The sequence below is a fragment of the Myodes glareolus genome, chromosome 3 (genome assembly GCF_982192425.1).
Source record: "Myodes glareolus chromosome 3, mMyoGla1.1, whole genome shotgun sequence".
NCBI classification, from domain to species: domain Eukaryota; kingdom Metazoa; phylum Chordata; class Mammalia; order Rodentia; family Cricetidae; genus Myodes; species Myodes glareolus.
This window is the reverse complement of record NC_142028.1, coordinates 38465387-38492383: the sequence shown is the minus strand read 5'-3', so window position 1 is coordinate 38492383 and position 26997 is coordinate 38465387. Positions and strand designations below refer to the sequence as shown.

At 46.1% G+C, this 26997-nt stretch overlaps 1 protein-coding gene across 4 annotated transcripts in view; it reads right to left on the bottom strand.

Moving 5' to 3' along the window:
* Positions 1 to 26997, bottom strand: part of Srgap3 (SLIT-ROBO Rho GTPase activating protein 3) — a 229499-nt gene that overhangs the window by 91918 nt on the left and 110584 nt on the right. For all 4 annotated transcript variants that reach the window (XM_087904445.1, XM_048438547.3, XM_048438548.3 and 1 more), the window contains exons 2-3: positions 19330 to 19522; positions 3240 to 3402 (exon numbers count right to left, since the gene is read on the bottom strand). In XM_087904445.1, the coding sequence (XP_087760571.1) occupies positions 3240 to 3402; positions 19330 to 19522 (356 nt within the window). The remainder of the gene's footprint in view (positions 1 to 3239; positions 3403 to 19329; positions 19523 to 26997) is intronic.

The window sequence follows — 26997 nt, the reverse complement described above, 5'->3', positions numbered from 1 at the left end:
AAACCCTATTTCTCTGGGGTCCATTGTATCAACGATCTGATAGTCAGATTGAGAGATACAAGTATCTCTTCGGAAGATCCTCCTTTCTGACAGGCCAGTTACACTCACTCCTTTGTGTTTTTGAGACAGGACCGCACTAAGTTGCCCAGGTTAGTCTTGAATTCACTCTGTGGCTTGAGTTGGCCTTGACTTATGATGAACTCATGATGACTCAGTGGCCCGAGCAGCTGGGTGACAGATCCACACCTTAAGTGACCTAAGTTTCTGGAATTTTCAATGCTATCATTTCTCCGTAGAATAGAGTCCCCATGAGCTAGGAAGTAGCTCAGTGGTTAAGAGCACGTTCTGCTCTAGCAGAGGACCCAGGTTCAGTTCCCAGCACCCACGTTACTGCTCACACTGCTTGTAACTCCTGCTCCAGAGGATCCAGCGCCCTCTTCTGTCACCCACGGGCACTGCATGCACATGGCACACTTACACACACATAAAATAAACGTGCACATAAAATAAAAAAAATTAAAAATAACCAAATTAAAATAAAACAAACAAATAACTATAATCCAGGCTCTGTGAATGGGAGCGTAGAGAATATTGAAAGTGTGAGAATCACGTGAGAAGAAGGCCGGCAGGGCCTTTCAAACCCACAGCAACCATTCTTGGCCTCCTGCAGCTCGACCGTTACAGTAAGATCGGGTGGGTGGTCAGGAAACACCCCACCAAGCCCTAGGACCCCATACTGGCCACATGCCTCCATGCAAGGGACCATTAATGAGCTTTCATTTCTTGAGTATGCTCAGAGTGCCATACCTTCTGGTGGGACTTCACCTGTCTCTGCTCTTTCAAGTGTTCCCCAAAGTGAGCATTGTACCAGACCCATTTCCCAGATAAGAAAACGGAGGCTTAAAGAGACTGGCCAGGGTGGTCAGTGCGGCAGTACAGAGACAAACTCTAAAAGCCTTGCCTCACTGATGGTAAGGGGCTGAAGCCACACTTAGGTTCTCCTTGAAGCTGTCCAAGACTCTCTCCCATCTATGTATGTAAAATGGGGTGTGCCCCCCCATTCGCCCAGGACTTAGTCCTGAAGTGGCTGAGATAGATACAAGAATTCTCCCTATATAAGGTGCATAGGCTTAGCTCTGAGTTATCTATAATGTGGGCAAAACAAAGGAACCTCACTGGGCTCAATCAGCCAGGCACGCTTGTCTCCGACCCTCTCCCAGTCCACGGGGGCCAGGTCAGTTCCTTTGTTCTACAGGACAGGCCTGGTAACAAGGCAGCCAGGAGCTCAGCTGCGGACATTTTTCATTATTTTCCACCCTGTTAACCTCCATCACAAGTCAGGCTGCTGTCAGGATAAATGAGAACTGTGAAGATTTATCTCACTTGTCCCAGGGCTCAGCTCGGGAAAAGACAGCCTTCGTTTCCTAAAGGCCTTGCCGACCCTTTCTCCCCGAGTCATTCCCACCCAGGGAAAGGCTGTGACAGCAGCAGCGGGCGGGGGCCAAGCCAGGATCAGGACTCCAAAGCAGCAGACAGCTAAAGCTTGTTGGCTGGCCTCTGCGAAGCACTGTGGGGTGATATATTTTTTTTTCTGGCACTGTATTTACCGTTCTAATTATGTTTGCTTATGCAAATATTAAACTCAGACCACATTTCATAAACACGGCATCAGGAAGAAACCAGAAGCGTTTTGTGTGGTGGGAGGTCATGAGGCAGCAGCCACAGCTCTTCTGTGGACGCCGCCCTCAAAGTGGACCATCCAAGCACAGACCTTGGGAGGGTGATTCTATTTTAAGTCAGCAGCTTGTCTCCCTTCCTTGTGTGTCTAGCCACCCTGGGTCACTGGATTACTAAACTGTACCTCAGCTACACAGAGTGACAATCACTGCTGTCCTAGGGTCACAGCCAGCTTTCACAGAGCAAGGCTGAGGCTAGCCTGTGTTGCCCACTCCCCTCCAGGGTGTTTTCACCCATTTCACAAGAGAGAAAACTGAGGCACGGGAAATGTAAATCATGAACCCAAAGATACACAGATCACACGAGAATGGCGTATCCTGTCTAACGCTAGCGGGATGATCTGTGAGCATTTCACAAAAGAGGAAACTGAGGCACAGGTATAAGTCACAAGCCTGAAGATATACGGGACACATGGGTTTTTAAAGGGATAGTACCAGGATTATTTTCTTTCTAAAATATTAAGGAATCTAGTGTCCTGCTAAGGTCCTTCCCCATAGGACAGCATGCCTGACCGTCACACAGGTCCCCCAAAGCAGTCAACTTCAGCCTCGTTCAACAGACTAAAAGAAAGCTAAATGACACGCCCATTTTATAGAAAATTCAATTCTTTGCACAGTTACATAGAGCCTCCATTGTGTAAGACATTTAGGACAAAGACTTTGGAAGACATAAAAAGCGAAGGCTCTCTTCACGCTGGCTCCTGGATATTTCCCTGGGTAAACCTTTCTTTTAACAGTGGAGTATTCCACCAAAGCCTGAAAAATAAATCAACTTTTGAGCCTATGATTCTCATTGTGGAAACTGATCCTGAGTAACAACGGACGTGGGGAGAAGCTCACGGTGGGGCTTTTGGTAACAGAAAAATAACGGCGTTTACCGAAGCATTCAACAGAAAGACACCAGGCACGTAGGTCAGGGTAAGCCTATATAAGAAAATGCTGTGAAGTCATCCAAGACAGAGTTTATTGTCAATGTGGGAAATTTCTGACAGAGAGCATTACCTAAGTTTGATAGGTGACATAAGCAGGCAGTCACATCAAATATGAATTATGATCTTACACAGGAGGAAAGGTGTATGCATTCTAGAAAGTGCACAAATTATAGGCACTCGCAGGAAAAATATTTATATGGGTATACATAAAGAAATTCTTAGAATTTTAAAACTGGTTGACTGGTAAAATTTCTGTTGATTTAAATTTTTGTGGCCATGCCCACCTCCACTTTTCCAGATTGCCTATGATCCATGTATACTACACACCTAGCTACGTAAAGGCCTTTACTCTTGTGTTCGTAGGTGCTAAGGTGGCTGAGTACACACAGTCTTTCAAAGGCACATACAGAGGTCAAATTTGGGCTGGAGAGTATGGTGAACCCCTCTGCCCCCTGTATCACTCAATGCCTGCCTTTCTGGTCCCTTGTCCCCAAAATACATCTCACCATGACAGTAGAATATTGTCATGGCCAGTCTGGGAAAGACACCTGGGGCAGATAGGGCAGCTCACCTTTTTGAAGAGTCTGATGACATCCTCACTGATCTGGGAAAGGCGGACGATGACATTGTTCATAAAGATGTCATTGAGGGTGGCATGATCTCGGCTCTCCCGCCGGGTCTGATGCAGTACCAGATACCAACAGTTCACGGGTGAGAGGAGGTATTGGTCCTTCCTGTGGGAACCAAGATGGCTCAGGTTGGCTTCACGTCAGTTCACATGGTCACTCACTTTTGACCCTCACAGTCACCTTCAAAGTCAATCTTATTATACTTTTTACAACTACGGAAACAGGCCAGAGGAGTGAAGTGATATTTCATGCTTGTAGAGCAAGCAGCTCTAGAGCTAGCCCACGTTGACTCTGGCTCTGTCCTGGACCATCCGTGCTCATCCTGAATGAAGCACTCATCAGGTTCCCTTATCTCTCCTGGGAAGAATCTATCTCAACGGGCTGAGAAATACTAAATAGATTGCTATGAAATAGTTCACGGTTGCTAGGTCTATGCAGGGGAAAACATAAGAAGCTACTTCCTTTCTGCTAGCCTGCCTCCACTAACCCACAGAGTGCCCTGGGCTCTTAACACCTTTGTCCTTCACTAGGGAGCTCCTGACCTCCTAGAAACCAGTGTGACAATGATGATGCTTGGAAGAGCTGGTGAGGGTAGGCCTGAAGGGTTCAGAGTCTGCATGTGGGAGCAGGGGCAAAGGGAAATACAGGCACCTACAGGACAAATAAGTCTTTGTCTGATAGTGACTGATGGGCTATCAGACTGACTCCAGCTGGAGTCCAGCAGGTGATAACACAGGACGCCACGCTGTGATCCCCTGAAAACATATCAGAAATGCATCCTCCATCCTTGCAGAATCAGAAGCACTGGGCTTGGGCCTGGCAATTTGGGCTTTAAGAAGTCCTCCGGGCCCTGTGATGTGATCTGATGTCTGAGGATCTCTGTGTATCACTACTTCCCAGGCTAATGAGACAATCGAAAATCTCTCGTCTCTACTTTCCCAAAGATCTCTCAGTGGGGTTCAAGAAAAGGGGTACATACTCTTCTGTAAAGAGAAAGGCAAATAAAACCCTAAACTCAATGCAATTGATAACCCCATCTTGACCCACAGCACACCTGAGCTGGGGTTCTCCTTCTTCAAGTCCCAATCTTTCTTTCACTGTGATTTCTATTGTGGAAAGAAATATTGTAAACAAAGCTCACCACTAGCTCCAGAGAACCCCAACCATTCTTTGCTCCACCCTTGTCCTAAATGATTGGCTCCTCAGGGAGCTGGCTAAGTAAGGAAAGGCAGCCGCTGGGTCAGGTGATGTAGGAGGGTCATCTGTCTATGTATTACTTTCATTGGTTAATTAATAAAGAAACTGCTTGGCCTGATAGGTCAGAACATAGGTGAGTGGAGTAGACAGAACAGAATGCTGGGAAGAAGGCAATGAGGCAGACGCCATGGCTCTCCTCTCCAAGATGGAGGTGAGTTAGAATCTTCCCGGTAAGCCTCAACCTCGTGGTGATATACAGACTATTAGAAATGGGTTAATTAATATATGAGAGTTAGCTAATAAGGGGCTGAAGACAATGGGCTAGGTAGTGTTTAAATGAATACTGTCTCCATGTAATTATTTCAGGTAAAGTTAGCTGGGCGGGCTGTGGGAAGCGGCCTGCCGTTCCTTTTACAGATTGGTGCCCAGCATGGTAATGAACTCCATGTAAAACCGCTCCTTATGCTACAGAGTGGCACCCAACGTGGTAACTAAATCCACTTAAACACCTGAGAGGGCTAAAAAAAACTAAAAGAGTTTAACACAGCTTTTTGCTGTATGCTAGGACGTGCCGTAGAGAGATTTCCTGTTTCAGCATTAGCAGCAAAAAAAAAAAAAAAAAGGTGCGCCATTTTAAAACACGGCTTCCTGGGCCCTGCTGACGGTGCAAACTCCGGCTATGGAACATTTCTGGGCCTGGATGTTTGTGTGCCCACTTGGGGTCGGGAATAAAGTAGCTGAGACCATGTCCATGGCTTGGCTCTTCCTGCCTGTGTAGACAGTGGGATCAGGTCTACTAGAACGTGGCGGTTTTGAAATACCAGTTTCTGGGCTGTGCCACCATTGCAATCTCTGTCTGGCTCCTGCAGGAGACAGAGCTTTTGTGGAACATTTGGAGTAAAGCGCTATGATTTGTTTGATGGCAACTAGACTTGCTGTGTGCCTACAAGGGGGTCATTGCGTGCTGCAGCTCAGAGACACAAGCGCCTCCGCCATGCTAGCAGTGCAATGAGCAAGGCTCAGAGGCATGAGCAGCTCCGCCATGTTGGGCTGGGCGGGGCAAGCAGGAAGTACCTGTTTTTGACCTAGGAATGTCACAGCTTAGATTCTTAAGTGCTTAGTGATTTAAAACTGCAAAGGAAAAATGCTCCTGGATAGTAAAAAATTATAGATTCACAATAGGACAGATTCAGACATAAAAGACCTCTAAATGGGTCGTACTGTTAGACATACGTAGGCTTGGAAGAGAAAAAAAAAAGAATATAGAGAATAAAGTTAATGTGTTAATAAAAGGGGGTTAAGTAATTAAAGAGACAGAGTACAGATAGTTATAGATTAAAAGAAATAAAGAAAAATTAGCCATGTAAAAATGGAAAATTCACAGAGAGTCTGGATTATGTACATTGTGTTTCCTCTAAAATTTTTGACTGTGAAGGAACTAAATACAGAGAGACATTTCACTGTATGGGCTGCTAGGCAAAAACCTCCATGTATATTATTATAAAGATATTATGACTTCAGGATTTGGGTCTAAGAATATGATGCTTTGGAAAGGAGGTACTTCTTTTGTTTTCACAGAGGATGAGACCCTGTGGATTGCTTCTATCCCAATATGGTATGATAGACCACGCCCTCCTGAAAGGTTGCTGTGAACATCTTCAGAAAATTACTTCACTCAACTGTCAGGTTGTGAGGAAGGTTAAGTGCTGACTCCCTCTGTGACTGCACCCTCCTCACCAGGGCACAGCAGGGGTGTTGGGGAGAACAGCCCCGTGGGCTTCTGGGATGCTCCTCTCTCACCTTCCCCCAGCTGCTGGAATTTGAGAAGGTAAGAGAAGAGGAGCCATTTAACTTCAAGGAGTTTTTTCTTCTTTTATCACCAAATGGGCTAAAGATCTAGGCAGCAAATATTTGGGAGAAGAGAATTTGGGATAGAGGCAGTGGTCAGACCAGCAGCAATGGCTTTATTGGGGAATAATTGGACACACACATTGTCAGGGTGAGTACGCAACTGCCTAAGAAAACATAAAGAAGATGCAACACTAGAGATCCACCCTTTGCTGACACTCTGGAAAGATCTGAAATGGTCAAATTCAGGCCTAGCGAGGCTCCACAGCGGTTCTGTGGACTGTGTTCTTCTACAGGCGACTGTAACACAGATTCTGCCTTGAAGGGGGTCCCTGTCAAGAGGTTGAGATCAAAGAAAAAGAATTAAAGAGCAGACACATAGGTCAGTAATGCAGATGCACCCAGAGCATCCGTCTGCTGGAGTTACAGGAGCCGTGCATCCTTTGCACTTTTACTCTGGTCCCTTCTGTTTTCATGACAGGCTCCTCCTTCTGGGACCTGCACACCGTGCTCTTCTTGCTACTTGGACCATGCCAGCAACTCCTCCTTCCCTGGCCGCCTCCTCCACTTCCTGTATAGCTCAAATGCCATTCTTCTTCAGAGAGTCGTCCCTTGACCATGGGCTGACAGCCGTTCTCAAGCGTCCTCTCTGGCCTGCAACCCTGGCATTGATAGGAGCTTGTTGGAGGTACAAACTGTCAGGACCACTAATCAGAAACCCTGGAGTTTGGTCAGGCACCCTGGCTTTACAAGCCCTCTTGGGGATTTGGATGCATGTGTGACTTTGAGAACTACACTAAAATTTGGACCTGAGTGCCTCCCAGTGGTTCCCAGGGTGGTGCTGTTAGGAAATGAGGGAATCTTATTAAGAGGTGGGAGGCCATTAGTTCACTGAAAGCACAGCCTCATGAGACCACAGCCCCTCCTCTTCCCCTTCTCCACTTCCTGCCATGAGGCTATCAGCTCTGCGATACCATGAATTCACACCACACCATGATATGCTATGCCCTACAAACACACGCGGGAGACCTAGAAGTCCAATTGTTGAGTAAAACCTATAAGATTGCAAGCCCAAAACAATAAAAAACAAAATTAAAAAGCTTTCTCTTCAGAAATTGACTATCTCATGAAATTCCTTGTTGTTACAAAGGGCTGCCTGATACAGTCTGTCTTTAATTTCTAGGCCCCACCTCTCACCTTCCTGGGAACTCTTAGGGAGGCAGTTTCTGTTGTACTCATTGTGCTCAGGGCCCAGTAAGGTGGCAACCACAGAGCAGATGCTACACTAAAGTGACCCTTGAGAAAAGATTTCATTTGTACTGGGGTTTTGAAGGATGGATATGGGGCTTCCAATCAGAAGTCTCTCTCTCTTTCTCTCTCTCTCTCTCTCTCTCTCTCTCTCTCTCTCTCCTTCTCTCTCTCTCTCTCTCTCTCTCTCTGTGTGTGTGTAAGAGAGAGAGAAAGAGACTGAATATTAAATTATCTCAGGAAGCCCTGAATTCTGAGACTACTACTAGAAAATAGTTGGAAATGAGGGGCTGGGAAACAGCATAGAGGCTTGACTGCAGCAGGTGTAGAGTGTCAGGTCAAAGTAGTTGGGACTCTGCCATCTAGGTTATGGAGTTTTGAGCCCATGTTACATAGTGGAACAACCTCGGGGACTTGTCAAAATACCAGGACAAAGTGCTAGAGTGGAACTTGCTATTGGTACTTTAAAAACATTCTTCAAAAGATTTTACTCTGTAGTCAGAATTCAGAAGTAGGAAGTCACAGAGGTTATACAAGTATAACTAGTGTGTGTTTTGGAAAAAATCACTGAGGGGCAATTGGAGGGAGAGTAGGGTGGGTGGATACAATGAACAGATGGATGGACAGATGAGTGAGTGAGGTAGATATGTAGGTAGGCAGCTGAGTGGCATGGATGGATGGATGGATGGATGGATGGATGGATGGATGGATGGATGGTAGATAATGAACAAACAATGGATAGAAAGAAAGAAAGAAAGAAAGAAAGAAAGAAAGAAAGAAAGAAAGAAAGATAGATGGATGGATGTACCATGAGGGTCTGGCTTATTGGGGTTTCTGTCCTGCCCACTACCCCACAACCGGCAAGTCCCAGAGAAAATCAATCACACAGAGATCTCTATAAGTTATAAAGCTGATTGGCCCATTAGGTCAGGTTACTTATTAGTTCTTATAACTTATGTTACCCCATTATCCTTATCTACGTTAGTCACACGGCTCAGTACCTTTCTCAGCGTGGCAGCTCACATGTTGCCTCTTCGGTGGCCTGGGCAGGAATGGGGAGGGAGCTTTCTGCTTCCCAGAATACTCCCAGTCTCTTTGCTCCACCCCTACTTCCTGTCTGGCTTTCCCGCCTATACTGCCTGCCGGTCAATCAGCGTTTTATTAAAATATGATTGACAGAATACAGACAATTCTCCCACACCAGATAGATAGATAGATAGATAGATAGATAGATAGATAGATAGATAGATAGATAGATATGTGTACATACAGACACACATGTATGTTCATACATAGATGCATTGATAGTTATATGTCTGGGTGGACAGATAGATAGAAAATAAAGATGATGAATGGATAGATGACCGAGCAGGTGGGTAAGTGTGGACACAAATATGAGTTAGAGACAGGAGTACCACTCATGAAGGAATCTTATTTCAGGCAAAGGGAGCTGGTGAAGGCTAGGTGGTAGCATTGGGATCACTGAAGTTTAGACAAACACTCCACAACAGGCTACATCTCATCTTAAAGAGCTGCAGGAGAGACGAGTGGGAGCAGAAGGAGAGAATGGTGACTCTGAGAGTTGGCTTTCAGGCAACTGGGAGGAAGCCAACGACAGACTGAGAGGAGAGCTGCAGGGAAAGCAGGTTTGGGCAGAGAACACGATCCATCCCACTTCCTACTACTTCCTGGGAGGCGATGGGAATGAAAGGATTAAAGGAGAGCAGCATAATTGAGCTGTTACTGAAATCGCTTCAGGGGCTTAGCTCAATCTGGGATGCAAGAACTGAACTGCATCTGGGGAATTAAATGTGTAAAAATTATGGAGGTTTCAGAGGAAAGCAATAAGGCAAGTGATTTTGAAAGGACTTGGAAGTGCTAGATTAACTTTAATGATGACCTTTAATTAGGTTGCCTGGCCAGAGCAAAATGGTAACAGGCAGACAAAAAGGACAGAATCTGTGGGCCAGGTGGACCAGGAGGTGGGCCAGGGGGTGGCACAGCCCAAGACTGGATTGAGGAAGAGTATGGGAGCGAGGATGGGGAGAAGCAGAAAGAGGAGGCGAAAGAAGAAGAGGGGCAGAAGGAGGAGGAAAAGGAAGATATAGCAGCAGCAGCTAATGTACTGAAGAGAGATCTGGGGCTCCTTCAGGCTTCCATTCATCGTCTCTCTGTGGGTGCACGCATTTACATGTGTTCATATGTGGGGGTGCATGCATTCACACATGTGCACATACACTAGTTCGTGCAGGTGCTGTGTGTATAGAAGCTTAACTTCTCTGGTGAGCCTCCGCCTGAGCCTGCTACTTAAAGATGCATGAGAGACAGGAGATGACGCTGTAGCCTCATTAACATATCCACAGGAAGGAGGCTACTAAGTCTCCCCATACCAGACTCAGAAGTAAGGTGGTCACTGTTGTCTTCTTTCAGATCATACTTTCTAGATTGAGGATCAAAAGCTGGAGTGGACATTCCCAGAGCAGAATCTTCGGGGTGGAGAACTATTACCAAAGGGCCGGCCAAAAGGACAAGAGAGCATACGGGTGAGCAGATGGGCAGCTTCGGGGCCCCATGTGATGCTCTGGGGTGAGATCCCAGGTGACAGATGTGGCTGGGGAATATGGAAGAGACCAATAGCAGAGAGCCTTTAAGTACCATTAAAGAGTTGGATCTTTATTCTGAAGTCATCAGGGAGCAATTGAAGGATCTAGAGCAAAGGTTCTTACCCTTCCTAAGGCTGTGACCCTTTAATACAGTCCTCATGTTGCGGTGACTCCAACCATAAAAATATTTTCACTGTTACTTCAGATCTGCAATTTTGCTACTGTTATGAATCGTAATGTAGACATCTGTGTTTTCTGATGGTTTTAGGTGGCTCCTGTGTAAGGGTCGTTCGACTCATGACCCGCAGATTGAGAACAACTGATCTAGAGCAAAGGAGTTAAGGGGTCGAAGTGTCTTCTCAGTCCTTACAGTTAGACCCTGGGAGGACAGGGGGCGACATTCAGGGGCCAAGAGAGAAGTTGAAGGGTTCAGTGCCTGGGTACTGACTGAACTTGGGGGCCAAGTGAGAATGGTGGGGGGTGAGGAGGGAGACGCCAGGATGACACCCATTTTCTAGTTGGACACCTGGGGACATTGAAGTAGCCTTGGGGGAATGAAGCAAAGGTTAGAGGTATGGCTGGGAGGGAGACCGCCCCTCCCTTCAGAGAGGCGGCAGTCAGAGAGAGGCAACTCTCCTGACTCCCATGGCTAGGAACAAGGACCCGATAGGCAAGGATAGTGTGCCATACCTGCCTTTTAGGCAGCATGTTCACTCCAAGCTCCACCCAGCATGGGAAACAGCTAGTTCTGCCTTCCCATCTCCTCCCTGCCCTGTTTCCACTCATCTATGTGGGTCCCAGCTCACACAAACAAAAAGCTAGGCACGACAGTTTGAATGTAAAACGTCCTCCATCAGCTCCTCTGTCTGAACACCCAGTCCCTGGTTAGTTCCTGTCTGGGGAGGTGCAGCCTTGCTAAAGGAGGTATCACTGGCGACAGTTTGGGGAGTTTATAGTCTCACCCCCTTCCAGTTCTCATTCTTTGCTTTGTGTTTGTGGTTGAAGATGTGATTGGTCAGCTTTCCGCCATGGCTATCTGCCGCCATACCTCCTCAGTCATTATGGCCTCCCTTTTGGAACCATACGCCAACAAAATAAACTTTTTCTTCCACGATCACTTTTGGTCATGGTATTTACCACAGAACCAAAGGCAACTAATATGCCAAGTAGGCTTCTCATAGCCAGGATCAGAGTTAGAACTAGACCTTCTACTGAAGGCTGGCATCTGTGACCTTAGCCACAATGGTAGCAGTCCCTCACTACCTCACTGGGCTATCAGTAAGAGCCACCAAGGTGAAAGAGAAAGACACCTGGACCTGGGAGTGGTGCTCTATATCTATAGATCTGTATCTACCGTCGAGCAAAGTGACAATACACAGGTCACCTATGCAGGTGGCCTAGCTACTAAATCATGCCACTAAACACCAGGAAAGAGCTCCCTGGTCATTCTTCAGTGGCTCATCTGTGCACTGCCTTTATGATGTGCATTCTGTAGGGCCAGACACCAAGATGGCCTTGAGCACATGTGAGGCTCCTGTTCTCCATACAGTAGACAGTGTGCTGGGGGGGCAGAATCATGTTCACAGTGGTGTCTGTCCCACCCGGTCCCACAGCCATTCAATCCCAAAGAAACACACAGAGGTCTACATTAATTATAAATTGGTTGGCCTATTAGCTCAGGCTTCTTATTAACTAATTCTTACATCTTAAATTGGCCCATTATTCTTGTCTATGTTAGCCCCATGGCTTGGCACCTTTTTCAGAGAGGCATTCTCATCTTGCTTCCTCTGTGTCTGGGTGATGACTGCAGACTGAGCTTTCCTCTTCCCAGATTCCTCCTGCTCTCATTACCCTGCCTCTACATCCTGCCTGGTCATCCCGCCTCTACTTCCTGCCTGGCTACTGGCCAATCTGCATTTTATTAAAATAATACAAGTGGCAGGATAAAGACCATTGTTCCACCATTAGAGACATCACAGGTGTGTGTAGAATTACACTGACAGGAAGTGCTAGAGTAAATACCATGCCACGAGAGCCCAGAGCAAAGACCTTGAGGCCTGACTTCAAGGTTCCACTGAAGGGTCTATGAGGAAGGAGTAAGTAAGGTGGGCTTCTAAGAAGAATTAGAGGGGGTGAAGGTAAAGTACTAGAAGCAAGGCCTCTCTTAAGGGGCAGGGGATTTAGTACATGTAGTTAAGGGACTAAGTAAAGATCAGTGTGGACAAAGCATAGGAATAAATGGGTAGAATAAGCAACTGCACAGTGTGGCTAGGAGCCTGCAGGGGGACGGGTCCTGGGTGCCTCATCCCATGTACCATCCACGTTAACCTGGGACTGCAGAAAACAATGTCCAGAGCACAGGTGACAGACCAGGATGGGGATGCTCAGGAACCTCTGCTTCCACTCTCCTTTTCCTGGGGACACCTGTTCTTTTTCCAAAGGGTCCCTGGGCCTGATACCTAACATCCTCTGCTATCTTTGCTTGCTACAGCCCCCTTCTTAGAAGACACCAAAACGAAGTGAGGCAGCCTTCCCTCTCTCAGGCCCACTCTGAGTGACTCCTTACGCTTTTTTCATCCTGCATCCAAGCTTCTCCTCGGCAGGCAGAAGCTGCTGAGCTAGGACACAAGGGCAGAACTTCCGCAGATGTACATATTTTCTTTTTTTATGGCTAGAAACTAGCAATGAACATTTCTGGTGAGTCACAGCTTGCTTGCTTTCTTTGGCTAAGAAAGGTGGGAATGAGGTTCCAAGAGACTGAAGCTGGAGAGACCAAGCCTTGCCAAGCTGGTAAGTTAGGAAAATGAAATTAGCAGCAAGCTAGTTCTGCCAGCTTCCCAGCTGGGGGCTGGAAAATTCCGCTTAGCAAACAGAACCCAGATCCAAGCCTGCAGAACCCCAGAGGCACGTGGATCTAAATCCAGTGTCCTGGGATCTTGGGATCTAGAGAGCACAAGTCCCTGCAGTTGGCACCCTCTTCAAGAACCGAACCCCATCTTTGGTCACATCCTGAAATGAAAACCACTGCCCCATCAGGAAACATCTGGGCAATCTCTCCATCTCCTTCCCTTCAAGCCTCTGTGCCTTAGTTTATCTAACAGAATCAAGCAGAGGAAGGCCCTACCTAACTGTGGGTCCTGAGTTACGACCCACTGTGCCTGGCCTTCAAGTCCCTTGTCTGTCCCAGAGGGGTGATGGCGTCTCCTCTGACTCTCCATGTGCCGCCAGGATTCTTAGAAGGATGATCAAACTAAGGTTCGTGAATGAATTTGCAAAGTATAAGGACCTACGCAAGCCTTAAAATCCACTATTATTCTACCTGCCTAATGGAATGGAGGCAAAACCAAAGTCCTACCTGCAGTGTGCCCTTTAAATCTGCTCATCACTCTTAATACAAACCCCAGGGTGCTGTTGATGCATATGTGATCTATACGTATACACACACACACACACACACACACACACAAACAGATCACAATCTGGTTAAGAGTTTGCCATCCCCTGATTATGAGCTGAGGATTCCAGGGAACGTGTGTGGGAGCAGTGAAGACCAAATGGAAAACTAAGAAGAGAGGAAAGGGCTGCAGCCGTCACAGAGAGCACAGTGGAAGGTGACCTCTGAGAGCCCTGCCACAGATGAGAAGAGGAAGTTGGTGATAATAAAAGGTAGAAGATGGGAGGTGGAAGATGGTGGAAGGTGGGAGATGGAAGGTGGGAGATGGAAGGTGGGAGATGGAAGGTGGAAGGTGGGAGATGGAAGGTGGGAGGTGGAAGACGGTGGAAGGTGGGAGATGGAAGGTGGGAGGTGGGAGATGGAAGGTGGGAGGTGGAAGGAGATGGAAGGTGGGAGGTGGAAGACGGTGGAAGGGGGGAGATGGAAGGTGGGAGGTGGAAGATGGTGGAAGGTGGGAGGTGGAAGGTGGGAGGTGGAAGGTGGGAGGTGGAAGGTGGGAGGTGGAAGGTGGGAGGTGGAAGGTGGGAGGTGGAAGGTGGGAGATGGAAGGTGGGAGATGGAAGGTGAAAGGTAGAAGGTTGAAATGACAGAAGAAGGAAGAGAGATGTTGGAGGTGAGAGAAGGTAGACAAGGGACAATAGAATATAGAAATGATGGACACTTGATCTGGTAGAATCTACAGGATGAAAACTAGAGGTGAGAGAGGGTGATAATGTTTCACAAGTAACTGGAAATGGACCGCAGCGTGAACTTTTGTTCGCATAGGGATTATCACATTCCAAAGCCCAGACTCAATATTCTCCCTTTGATTTTAAGTGTTTGTGTGTGCGTATGTGTGGTGTGCAAAGGAAAACACCAGGCATCCTAGTAATCACTCTACACTTTACTCCCTTGATATAAGGTCTCCCAGTGAACCTAGAGATAGGTTGGCGCCTAGCCCCCGTGATCCTCCTGACTCCTCCCTCTCTGAAGTGCCGCCATAGACAAGTGCAAGCACACCTGGTCTTCCTGTGGGTTTGATGAGCTTGAATTCAGGTCTTCACACTCCAATACAGAATGTATCTTCCCCATGGAGTCATCTCTCAAGTCTACGGTTGTCTTTTTCTAAAGATATTTACAAAGAACTTTCCTTAGCCTTAGATTTCTTTTTTTAAATGCTTGCCATAAATAGAAGGTACCCAAGAAAGCAACTTGAAGGGAAACAAACAGCAGAATGCATTCTAAGGCAGGTGCTGGAGCCTGGGGATTGCTGGAAGATCAGGGAGGTGTTACCAATGCAGGAGCATCAAGGAGGCTGGGAGAGAATTGAGCAACTATGACTCTGGGAGTACCAATGAGCCTTCCTTTATTTTGAGGAGCACTGAGCATTTCTGTCTGGTGTTTATGACAGAGATAGACAAAGAGAGAGACTAAAAATGTTTCCTTGTTTTCAAGTCCTAGCAGGATGAAGGTATATGTCAGACCTAAAAACTGTTGTTTGGTGCCTTGCTAATCTGACCTGAGCTCTGTGAGACCCACACAGTCAGGCCACCACAGAGGCTTTTCACAAGTGCCTTTTCCAGACCCCTGATGCTCACACAGGTCTGGTTATATGGTGACTTCTCAGCAAGCATTAACCCAGGCAGGTAACCAAGGAAATGGACCTGCCATGCGGTGGTACAGCCAGAGGCGCTTTGCATTAGAGTCTGACAACCAAGATTCAAATCCTGCCTGTACCATCTGCAACGAAAGCTGTGTCCTAGGCAAATTAATTTCCCCAAACCTTACTAGTGTCACCCAGGAAGCTGGAGATGCATCTGTCCTCCATGTCACGAAAGTGCCATAAGGCAGTGACCACTATTCACCTGGCACAAGGTAAGGCAGACATGAGGGAACCGGGAAAATTAAACAACTTATTGGTGTGATTCTGGCCATGGGAGCAGTCATAACTATCAGTAGGAAACGCAAGCCCGACCTGAGGGTTTCCTTCATCCTGCCCAGACCTCTCAACTCCGGGTCCTCCGCACACCAACTTTAAATTCCACATTGCAAAAATGCTTTCCTGTCAAGAATAACCTGGAAGCCTAAATCTCAATTATACTATCATTTTAAGACACACTGCAGCTGTGAAAACCGTGGCACTTCTTCCCCAGTAAGAAGTGCTTTCTTGGAAACGAAGTCAGTTGGAATCCTCCCTCTCAACTGCTCTGTGAAGCTGGAAGAAACTCCCAGCTGCGCTGGCACTGAGTTTCTGCATAGAATATTATGCAGCATTCAGCCAAACACCGCCCAGTTCTTCCCAAACTCTGGCTTTCCCCCCAAATATTTCTAATGTGTTTGGACAGACTTCTCTACTGCTTTTCTCTGAGGGTCACAGAGCAGGCAGCATCACTTAACCCTGGACAGGGGACTGTCGTGAGGCATATTCTCCTGAAAGGCAAGAACTACCAAAACCCAATGGAATCAGAACAAAAGGGACCCTGTCACCCCAGATACAGAGCACTATTTGAGTGGAATGTCATTACACTTTGGGGTTTGTGTAGAACAGAGCTATGCATTTGGATTCCTAGGGAGCGCTAGTTTGTAAAGTATAATCACTCATCCTGGGAAGGGGAAATGCTATGGCCATATAGCTTTCAGAAAGAAGACAACAGGTAAAGAACAATTAATAAAATCTCAGAGACAGATAGTGGAGTTCAACCTGAAGACCAGAAAAGCAAAGCAGCCAGCCACTGGCTCTTACCTCTACCTCTGTCTGAAATGGCGATCCTGCCTCCAGGAATCTCAGAATGGGACTGAGACTGAGAGCTGTCTCCTCCCATCTTATAATCCTCCCCCTTGTGCTGGGATTAAAGGTGTGCACCACCACTGCCTGGTTTCTATGGCAAGCTAGTGTGGCTACCGGGATTAAAAGTGTGTGTCACCACTGCTGGTCTGTAAGGCTGGCCAGTGTGGCTGTTTGACTTTTCTGATTTTCAGGCAAGCTTTATTTCTTAGGATACAAATAAAATATCACTACAAACAGGCTTAGTAAAACCTCTCAGAGCCTTCTAAACACTGTGTTGGGGACATCTCAGGGGCTCGTTAAGAGCAGTCAGTGGGCTGTGGCAGTGCCAAACTTTAGTCCCAGCACCCAAGAGGCAGAGATTGGTGGATCTCTGTGAGGACAAGCCTGGTCTACATAGTGAATTCCAGAATAGACAGTGATTCCCAAATACAGGATTCTTTTTCTTTTCCTTTTTACTTCCCCCACCAAGTATCGGTGTTTTAGAATATACAGCTCTTGGGGAAAGTCTTGGTGGCAAGAAACCTCTGCTTCTGCAGACCCAGCCAGCTTGTCTGGACCAGGCCACTCATCCTCCTGAGAAGCAGGGTCAGGCCCCTACGTGCTGCCCTCCATGGCATCTTCCTGCCCATCTAATGCTCCTCGGTCCCGATCGTCAGAAGGAAAAACCAGGCTCTTCCAGAAAGGGCAAGACTGTGACTTCTCTGCTGGTGACAAGAAAGGTGGGCCAGCATAGCCCATGAAAAAGACCGAGTACCATTGGTCATGCAGAAACCCATCCAAAGTGACTGGCTACCAGCTTCCCCAGAAAGGCTTGCTGATGCCCCAGGGCTTCTGATGCAGGAGGCTGGAGAGGCCCCTGCATTTTGGAGAAGCCTCTATTGTACCAAGCCTTCACACCTGTCCCTTAATGGTCCCCACCCTCCAGCCAGAAGGTTACTATCAAGGTCAGCTGTCCTTGCAGCAACACAGCACCAATGCCAGGCACATGAGTGGGGAACATTTTGCTCAAACATTTCACCCATCTGAGGAAGTCCAAAGATACACTGCCCCCTGTGGCAACTCTAATTAGCACTGGACATTTATTCAAGAAACATATGTACCAACCATAGGCCAAGACTTCTGCTAGGTGCTAGATACCCTTGCTCATCAGCCATTTCAGACTTTAAAACCCAGTGCTCATGCACAAAGGACAGATCAAGGCCCAGGGCACCAGCTTTGCCTCATTCCCACCATAAATTCTTCCCATCTTAAGTCAGTGCAGGATGGATGCCAATCTTCATCCCCCCTCCTTCTCTACAGTGTTCAAGCTCCCCCAGGAGAGCCCAGGAGCTGGCATCAGGCTCTGTGGACATAGGGGACAAGAAGTCAATTTTTTCCTTCTGCCATATGGGTTCTGGGGACAAAACACAAGTTGTCAGGCTTGGCAGCAAGCCTCTTAACTTGTTGGCTCTCCATTACAGTCCTTACGCCTTTCTTTAAATCAAGTGCCACCTGGAACATTTCCTAGCTAGGTCTGAACCTAAGTTTAGCACTGTCCACAGCTGTAAACAGCCCCATGGCCCAGGCAGATGGGGAAAAGCTTGGGCCTTAGGGAGAAGTACCCACCAGACAAAGGAAAACACCTTAACCTAGAGCAGAAGGACCTCAGTTCCTGCCCCACTTCTGTCCCTAATTTGCTGTGGCACCTTCGCAAATCAGTTCCCTCTCTGAGTCAAATCTCTCAACTCAAGTAAACTGTGTGAATCAAGAATTAATAAATTCCGCCCTCCCCTCCTGCCGTTCTCTTTTCTTTCCCTCCTCCCATCTCCTTCCTCAGCTAGGATTACAGCAATGAGACTAAAACAAGCCCCAGGTCCCTCCTCCAGCCCCAGAAAGCAACCTGGAAGCTTGGGCTCTGTTATGTGAAGAATCTGTAAGACAGCCTAGTTTCTCAGGACATCTAGGCTGAAGGACCAGAACACAGCAGAGAACCTATGAACAGAAGCAGTGACCAGGTCCCTGAGCACCCTGGAGTCAAAGGTGAATCAGCCTGCCCAGAAAATTCAACCTCCAAAAGCCCATCACATTAGCGCCATGTAGAGGGTTTACCCCAGCTGCAGTGGCCTGGGTGACCCCCTAATTAGACTTTCATAGTGAGCCAAGCAGCCCACATGGTCCGACTGCCAGCTGGGCCTCCCATCAGCTGGTGGCTGAGTTAATGAACCCATGAGGGGCTAGTGGGACTCATTACAGACAAGGTGAGGGAATAAGGGACCCCTGTGTCCTCAAGGCCTGCCATCCCCCTCTCCTCCATGCTTACACTCAGCACGTGAGGTGGGCTGATTTCAAATCAAGAGGAAGGAGGGGCCAGTGATGAGAACCCAGCTGTGCACACCCCCTGTGGATAGCTCCAGCCACAATTCAGGGTGTAACTGGAAGTCTTCAGAACCTGCCTCGTCAGATAGAGACCCTTACTACTCAGGGCAGTTCGGATATCGAAGGGCCTGTGTGTCATAAATAAGAAGGTAGGAGAGTGTTTAAGTACTGAGGTCATCCAGAATGGCAAGAAGAGGGATGCTCTGTGAATCCAATCCTCGAGAAGACATCCTAAGGACATAGAAGCTGAGATGATACCCAATTAAAACCCAACCAGATAAAGTCAGGATGTGTTGAAAGGAGGTACAAAGTCTCAGCTGGGCATAAGCAAAAGTAGCTCCATACCACCCATCTAACTCTATAGCAACCTTCTGCATGAAAGCCATCAGCATTTTACTTGGTGCATGAGAACAACCAGCTCCTGGAAGCTGCTGAACCCAGTACCTTGCAGGACCTTGCAGGTCAGGATCTGGTCCTGGCCTTCTTTGCTCATTGCCTCTGCCAACAGCCCTCCTGCCCAAGGACACCTCCCATCCCAGAACCCGCAACCAACTTCTCACTTGAACTGGTGTTCCCGGGAGCTGCGGATCTTGGAGGAGAAGCGCTCGGCCAGCTTCTCCAGGCTGCGGGAATACTCCAACTCGATCTCAGCTTTCCTGCGGAAGAACTCCTGCAAGTCTTGCAGCAGCTGCAGCCGCGACTCTGACTGCTGCTCCAGGCATTTGAACTGCTCCACCAGCTGCATGCGGATCTCTGCGGGAAGCAAGGAGCTAATGAGCATCAGGCTGGGGCTGGGAACAGCAGTAGACCCATGCCCCCCAGAACCCACACAGAGCCCCAACTTTGCTATGCGGAGATTTGGCAAGGGCCCCTTTCTGCTATACAGTCTAATCTACTGTTTCCCAGGCTTGAGTTACTCCCTGTTGCCATCAAGGTTCCTGACTGATGCATAGGCCACTGGCTACATTGTTACTCCATATGATCAGCAGACTGACTAACTTTTCTCACTGGAATGAATTTGCTTTAACTAAAGAGCTCTATATTGCTCCAGCCCCTGCATCCTGGGATATGGGAAATGAGTTCTATGAAAATAACATTTAAAATCCTATTTACACACTACAACTAGGGCTTGCCAAAGGGTCAGAGGCCTTGCCCAAGAGGCTTATTCTTTGTCAGCAAAAAGGAGGTGGCCCGGGGAGAAATGTTAAGATTTTTCTCATTAGTGCAGGCAGGACCCAAAAGGCATCAGAAGGTATTTGGAGCTCCAGTGTGCTTCAAGGTCCTGCCTATACTGCTTTCAATTACTCTAAGCTCCTAAACATCTCAAGTACCTCTAAAAGAACCTAGTCCACACTTGGAGAAGTTCTGACTGATGGAGCTGGGTCTGGGCAACCAGGAGGAAAGTTCAAAGGCTGGGAGGTGAAGTAAAACAAAACAAACTCACCCACCTCAGTCCTTCAAACCCTTAACAACCTTAGTTGGCTTGATGTCCTAATGGTCACAACCCAACATTTTGCCAAATCCTAATACTGTCATTGCCACAACTCAGGTGCAGCAACCCCTTCCTGGGTCCTCAATAGATCCAGATCTTCAAGATGTCACATTTGCTCTTCACTGACAACCTTCTCAAAAATACCCCAGGCTCCCCTCTGCCTACATCCAGTTACATCCAGTCCCCTGCCGTAACCCACGAATTTCGTAAGTCACTCAAGCCAATCCTTTAGTGGTCCAGAAACTGGGTCTGAGCTGGGAATCTATACCAGAGCAGGCCTAAGACAGCAAACTCGATGGGGGAGCCGAGCAAACCCAGGGATCACTGAGTGACTTCAGGAACAGAGTGACTAATGGGATAACTAGAACCATGGCAGTGACTGTACCACGAAGAGCAACAATATGAACCTTGGATGGCATCCAGAAGATTAATCATCAGAGTCACAGAAAGCCCCAACTATACCAACCAGAAGAAAAGATGGGTAGACAAGGTAAGAACACACATAACACCCCAAAGAGCAATATGACACCAGTAAAATCTAGCAACCAGCAAGACTTGAACAACCAAATATAGATGAAGCAGAAGAAAATGACCTAAAAAATAACTTTAGGAGAATTCTTAAAGAGGAAATGAGAAATTTCCTCAAAGAAATGGAGGAAAAGACAAACAAAAAAATAGGAAGACATTAGCAAATCCCTTAAAGAAAACTAAGAAAAAGCAATCAAACATATGAAAGAAACTATTCAAGACTTGAAAACTGAAATAGAAACAATAAAGAAAATACAAGCCAAGGGAATTATAAAAACAGAAATCATGAGAAAGTGATCAGGAACCACAAATGCAAACATAAATAGCAGAATACAAGAGATGTAAGAGAGGGCTGGAGAGATGGCTCAGCAGTTAAGAGCATTGCCTGCTCTTCCAAAGGTCCTGAGTTCAATTCCCAGCAACCACATGGTGGCTTACAACCATCTCTAATGAGGTCTGGTGCCCTCTTCTGGCCTGCAGGCATACACACAGACAGAATATTGTATACATAATAAATAAATAAATTTAAAAAAAGATGAAAGAGAGAATTTTAAGCACTGAAGATACAATAGAGGAAATAGAATCATCAGTCAAAAAAATCATTAAATCCAACAAAAGCTTAACACAATATATCCAGGAAGTATGGGATACCATGAAAAGACCAAACTTAAGAATAATAGGTATAAAAGAAGGAGAAGTTCAACTCAAAAGCACAGAAAATATATTTAACAAAATCATAGAAGAAAACTTTCCCAACCTAAAGAAAGATATGTCTATGAAAATACAAGAAGCATACAAAATACCAAATAGACTGGATCAAAAAAAGTCCCCTCATCACATAATAATCAAAACAAGAAACATACAGAATAAAGAATATTAAGAGCTGTAAAGGAAAAAGGCCAAGTAACATATAAAGACAGACTTATCAGAATTACACCTGACTTCTCATTGGAGTCAGTGAAAGCCAGAAGATCGTGGTCAAGCGTTATGCATCATTAAGAGACCAAGGATGCCATCCCAGACTACTATACCCAGCAAAACTTACAATCACCATAGATGGACAAAACAAGATATTCCACAGACAATTGATGGTCTCACAGCAGCAAATCCCAAAGAAGGGAAAAACACACAAATTAACATCACCAACAAAGAAACCTGAATTAACAGGAGCTAGTAATTATTGGTCATTAATATCTCTTAATATAAATGGACTCAATTCACCTATAAAAAGACACAGGCTAACAGATTGGATACGAAAACAGAATCCATCCTTATGCTGCATACAAAAAACACTTCAAAGACAGACATCACCTTAGAGTAGAGTAAAGGGTTGGGAAAAAATTTCCAATCAAATGGACCTAAGAAAAAAGTGGGTGTAGCTATCCTAATATCCAACAAAATAGACTTCAAACTAAATCAATCAAAAGAGACAAAGAAGGACATTTCATATTAGTCACAGGAAAAATCCATCAAGAGGAAATCTCAGTACTGAACAGCTATGCCCCAAATACAAGGGCATCCTCATATGTAAAAGAAACACTTCTAAAGCTTAAATCATACATTGAAGCCCACACATTAATAGTGGGAGACTTCAACACTCCACTCTCACCACTGGACAGGTCAGTCAGACAAAAAAATTAACAGAGAAATACGATAACTAACAGATGTTATGACTCAAATGGACTTAACAGACATCTATAGAATATTCCATCCAAACAGAAAAGAATATACCTTCTTCTCAGCACCTCATTGACCCTTCTGAAAAACTGACCACATACTCGGTAACAAAACAAACCTCAACAGATACAAAAAAATTGGAATAACCACATGTATCTTATCAGATCACCATGGCTTAAAACTATAATTCAACAGTAATTCTACTGTTGAAAAAGTAAGCCCACAAACACATGGAAATTAAGCAATGCTCACCTGAATCATCAATGGGTCAAGGAAGAAATCAAGTGAGAAATTAAAGACTTTCTAAACATCAATCAAAATGACCACACAAAATACCCAAATTTATGGGACACAATGAAAACAGTGTTAAGAGGAAAGTTCATAGCACTAAATGCCTACATAGAGAAGCTATGGAAAAATTCCACACTAGTGAATTAACAGAACATTTGAAAACTTTAGAACAAAAAGAAGCAAACTCACCCAAGAAAACTAGATGGCAGAAAATAATCAAATTGAGAGCTGAAATCAATGATAAGACCCAAGTTCTAATCTCACTTCTGGAATTGGTGTGTAACCTGTGGTGGCTCCCTCCCTCTCTGGGCTGTGTGGCCATCTTAAGACTGAGAGTATAGGGCTAGTTTTCAAAGCTGAAAGTTCCTGTGTCTTTCCTTTAACTTTCATGGGTCTGTAGCACCTGTACTCTCTCCCTCCCACTCTCTACCTATTATTTTAAAAGGAAGCATTATAGACTTCTTGCTGTAGTTTAAGGCCCATGGAAAAGTACCAAAGAGAGGATTGTTTATGGTGTATATATCCTGCAACTAAAAACTTAAAATCAATCAAAAAAACAAAAGCATAGACCCAGAAAGACAATTATCATATGTACTCACTCATAAGTGGTTTTTAAACGTAAAGCAAAGAAAACCAGGCTACAAATCACAATCCCAGAGAACTAGACAACAATGAGTTCTCTAAGAGAGACATACATGGATCTAATCTACATGGAAAGTAGTAAAAGACAAGATCTCCTAAGTAAATTGGGAGCATGGAGACCTTGGGAGAGGGTTGAAGGGGAGGGGAGAGGCAGGGAGGGGAGCAGAGAAAAATGTAGAGCTCAATAAAAATCAATGAAAAGAAATGAAAACCTTCATCAATACGAAAGACCACAAACCATTTGTGCTCAAATGAATTAATTAATAAATGTAACTTTAAAAATCAAAATGTCTATCTCAATTTGTATATAGGTTGAAAAGAATTATGATAATCAATTTATAAGTTTTAAGCATAAAACTATATTAAGGTAAAATTCTGTGAAGGAAATTGAAGGGAATTATAAATTCAAAAAGAGAAGAAGTGCTGTGAAAAGCTTTACACTTTTGGGTTTCCTTGAATGGACAGTTGAGAACACTGATGGATTGCAGAATTCTCCCCAAACCTGGCAGTCCCACTCACAGATAAAAACCCAAAAGGAGTCAATGCTTATGTCCACCTGAAAATCTGTTCAAGAATCAGCTTTATAACTAAGCGTTTGAAGCTCCAAAATCCAGTAAGAATAGAAGTGATGTTTCCAAGTGAGGCATTTGTTCAGGGAGTGCAATGCAGAGAGAAAGTACGGGCTACATAACGCACAGGCTTGAAATGTGTGGACCTTGTTGAATCAGTCAGGAAACACGAGACCAGTGTTAGAGAAGTAGTTACCTGCAGGGGCGTGTTGACTCAGAGGAACACAAGGTTGCCTTCTGGGGTTCTGGGCATGCCCAGAACCTTGATCTGGGCAGAACCCAGGTCAGATAAATGGAGCTGCATCCCATATGTGCATTCTTCTGAATTATGTAACATCTCATGAGAAGACAGCTTTTTAAACTGTAATGTTATTGAGTTTTAGTTTGATCTTCTTTTAAGAGAATGCTGCAAAGTTATTTTAAAGTGCCAATATTTAAAACATGGTAGAAATATATCCTTTGTAACTATTAACCCTCAGACTCAAACATTTTAAATTTCAGCTAGAACCATGGGGCAGCAGAGACTTTTAAGTTCATCCTGAGGGTAGACAGCAGGAGGCCCACAATGCTGCTCAGCAGCCCTGGCGGGAAGGCCTCCTTCCAGCCAGGCCTGGCGGGCAGGTCCTGCCACCATTCCCATCACACCACGGGACTCCTGGCATCACACATCACCAGGACGAGTTTTGGATGCTGGTTGTTTTTGTTCTTGCACACAGCATCTGAGTTCTCCACAAGTGAAATCCAAGCCCTGCGAGTGAATTCTCCCAGAGCAAACCAGAAAACAGTTCCTGTCCAACAAATTGCTACTAATGCTTTTCACGTTCCTCTGCCCAGGCCACGAAGCAGCTGTGAGCACCTCACCTGACACACATACACACACTCACATCAACACATAGATAAACACAAAGTTCATACACAGAACATAGTGCATGCCACACATGCACCATTAACCATACACTACTCACCAACCTCACATACCAGACACACTTCGACAAAAGTTACATTCCAGCACATGCCACACACACACACACACACACAACACACACACACACATATACACACATGCAATATTCACACACACAAACACACCACATACACATACAAGAAATACATATATGCATACACGGATACAAACACATATACACATGTGCATATACCACACACACTTAGTGTGCTCTCACTATCGATTTTTACACACAAGCACATGAGTGTGGGTCTCACTCATTATCAGTTTCTACAGAGGAAGAACAAAGGATTCACGTAAACCAAGCTAGGAGACGTGGCAAAACTATGTTCTATGAACTATCACCAGCTGCACAGACATGTGCATTCCCAGGCCCGGATGGAAATAGTGTCACTCTTGTAAGACCCAGCGGCTGTATCAACACACAACCGTGACAATCTTTTCAGATATTCCCCTACAACTTCCAACCCCTCCACTGTTAGAATCATCTCAATGACGCTAGTGTTTAAAGGGCTCATGTTCTGTGAGTGCTTCTCTCATGTCAACCACAGGGCATCCTTAGAAGGAGGGTACTATGGCGTCCCCAACTTTACCTCTGTAGGTGAGGGGCTCAGAAGACACCATCAGGCTATGGTCCTAAAAGCTACTGCAAAGTTGAGCTAGGAATCAAACTCGCAGCCCTCAGAAGGTGACAACAAAGCCTTAGACGCTATGATAGACTGAGATCCACCAAGAACTTGGTGTTTTCCATGATTAAACAAAACAAAGCACAACCCAATGTGAATATCCCCCCACCCTCATCTTCTGGCCCCTAGCATCCTGTGCATAACAAGAAGATTCTGCTTATTAGACAGACTACAGGGCAGCGTCAGTAGCCAGTGTTCTCAGGTTTTAGAGGAAAAGCACATAAATCATACTGCAGTGACAGGAGACAATTTGGAAGGGGCAGAAACACCTCCCCTAACGCACACAGCCAGCCAGAGCCTCCAAAGCAGGGGCACACGGAGAATCTTCTGAGTTTGGCTGGAAGTCGAGGTGTCTAGCAGGCAGAAACCACCTCCCATTCAGCCTCCGCGGTCTATCCCACTCTTCAACCCCAAGAGAGTTGGTTCCCACTCTCCTGATTTCTGCCTCCCCTCTAGGAGGCTGCTAGGAACAGGCTCGGCCTTGGCTTTTCTCCTTGGAGACTTCAAAGAGAGAAATCAAATCAAATCAAATGGAGCTGCTCCCCAGGCATAGCCTCTTATAGTAGATGTCCCCTGAGGGGAAGCAGCCAACCAAAGCGTGGTACAATGTGACAGAAAAATGAAGGGGGTGGGGCAGGGAGAGGAAGGGGTTGGGAAGCTGGGCCAGATTTTGGCCCCAGACCCTTCAGACTAAAGACAACTTCCGTGACTACCAGTACAGTCTTCCAGTTCTACAGCCAGCACGAAGTTGGGAGGAGGGATAAGACAACCCAGGCTCCTGAAGCCTCCACCTCCCCATGCCACTCTCCTGATGTCTCAGTGGCCCCCACTGCTTATAGGGTAAAGACCATATTTCTCTGGCATCCATAGCCTAAGAATCCACAGTTGCCCATCTAGTCACGGTCCAGCTCACTCTCCAGGCCACAGTCTCACCAAAGCTGCTGCCCACGCAACAGCCAGGGCCACGCTGTGCGTCAGAGCCACAGCCTTCCTTGCAGAAGATCCTGGGAAGTAGGAATTCAAGCTTTGCTTTGCTTTTTTTCTTTCTTTCCTTCTTTCTGCCTTCCTTCCTTCCTTCCTTCCTTCCTTCCTTCCTTCCTTCCTTCCTTTCTTTCTGTTTGTTTTGTTTTTTGTTTTTCAAGACTGGGTTTCTCTGTGTAGCCTTGGCTGTCAAGGAAATCACTTTATAGACTAGGATGGCCTTGAACTCACAGAGGTTCACCTGTCTCTGTTTCCTGAGTGCTGGGATTAAAGGTGTGAGCCACCACACCCCACTCAAGCTTTTCTTAATGAACAAACTACACTGGGGCAAATTCGGGTTTGCCCAAACACTGGCCAGGAGGTGCAGAGAGCTCCCACCTACTCCACCCCTGCGGCTT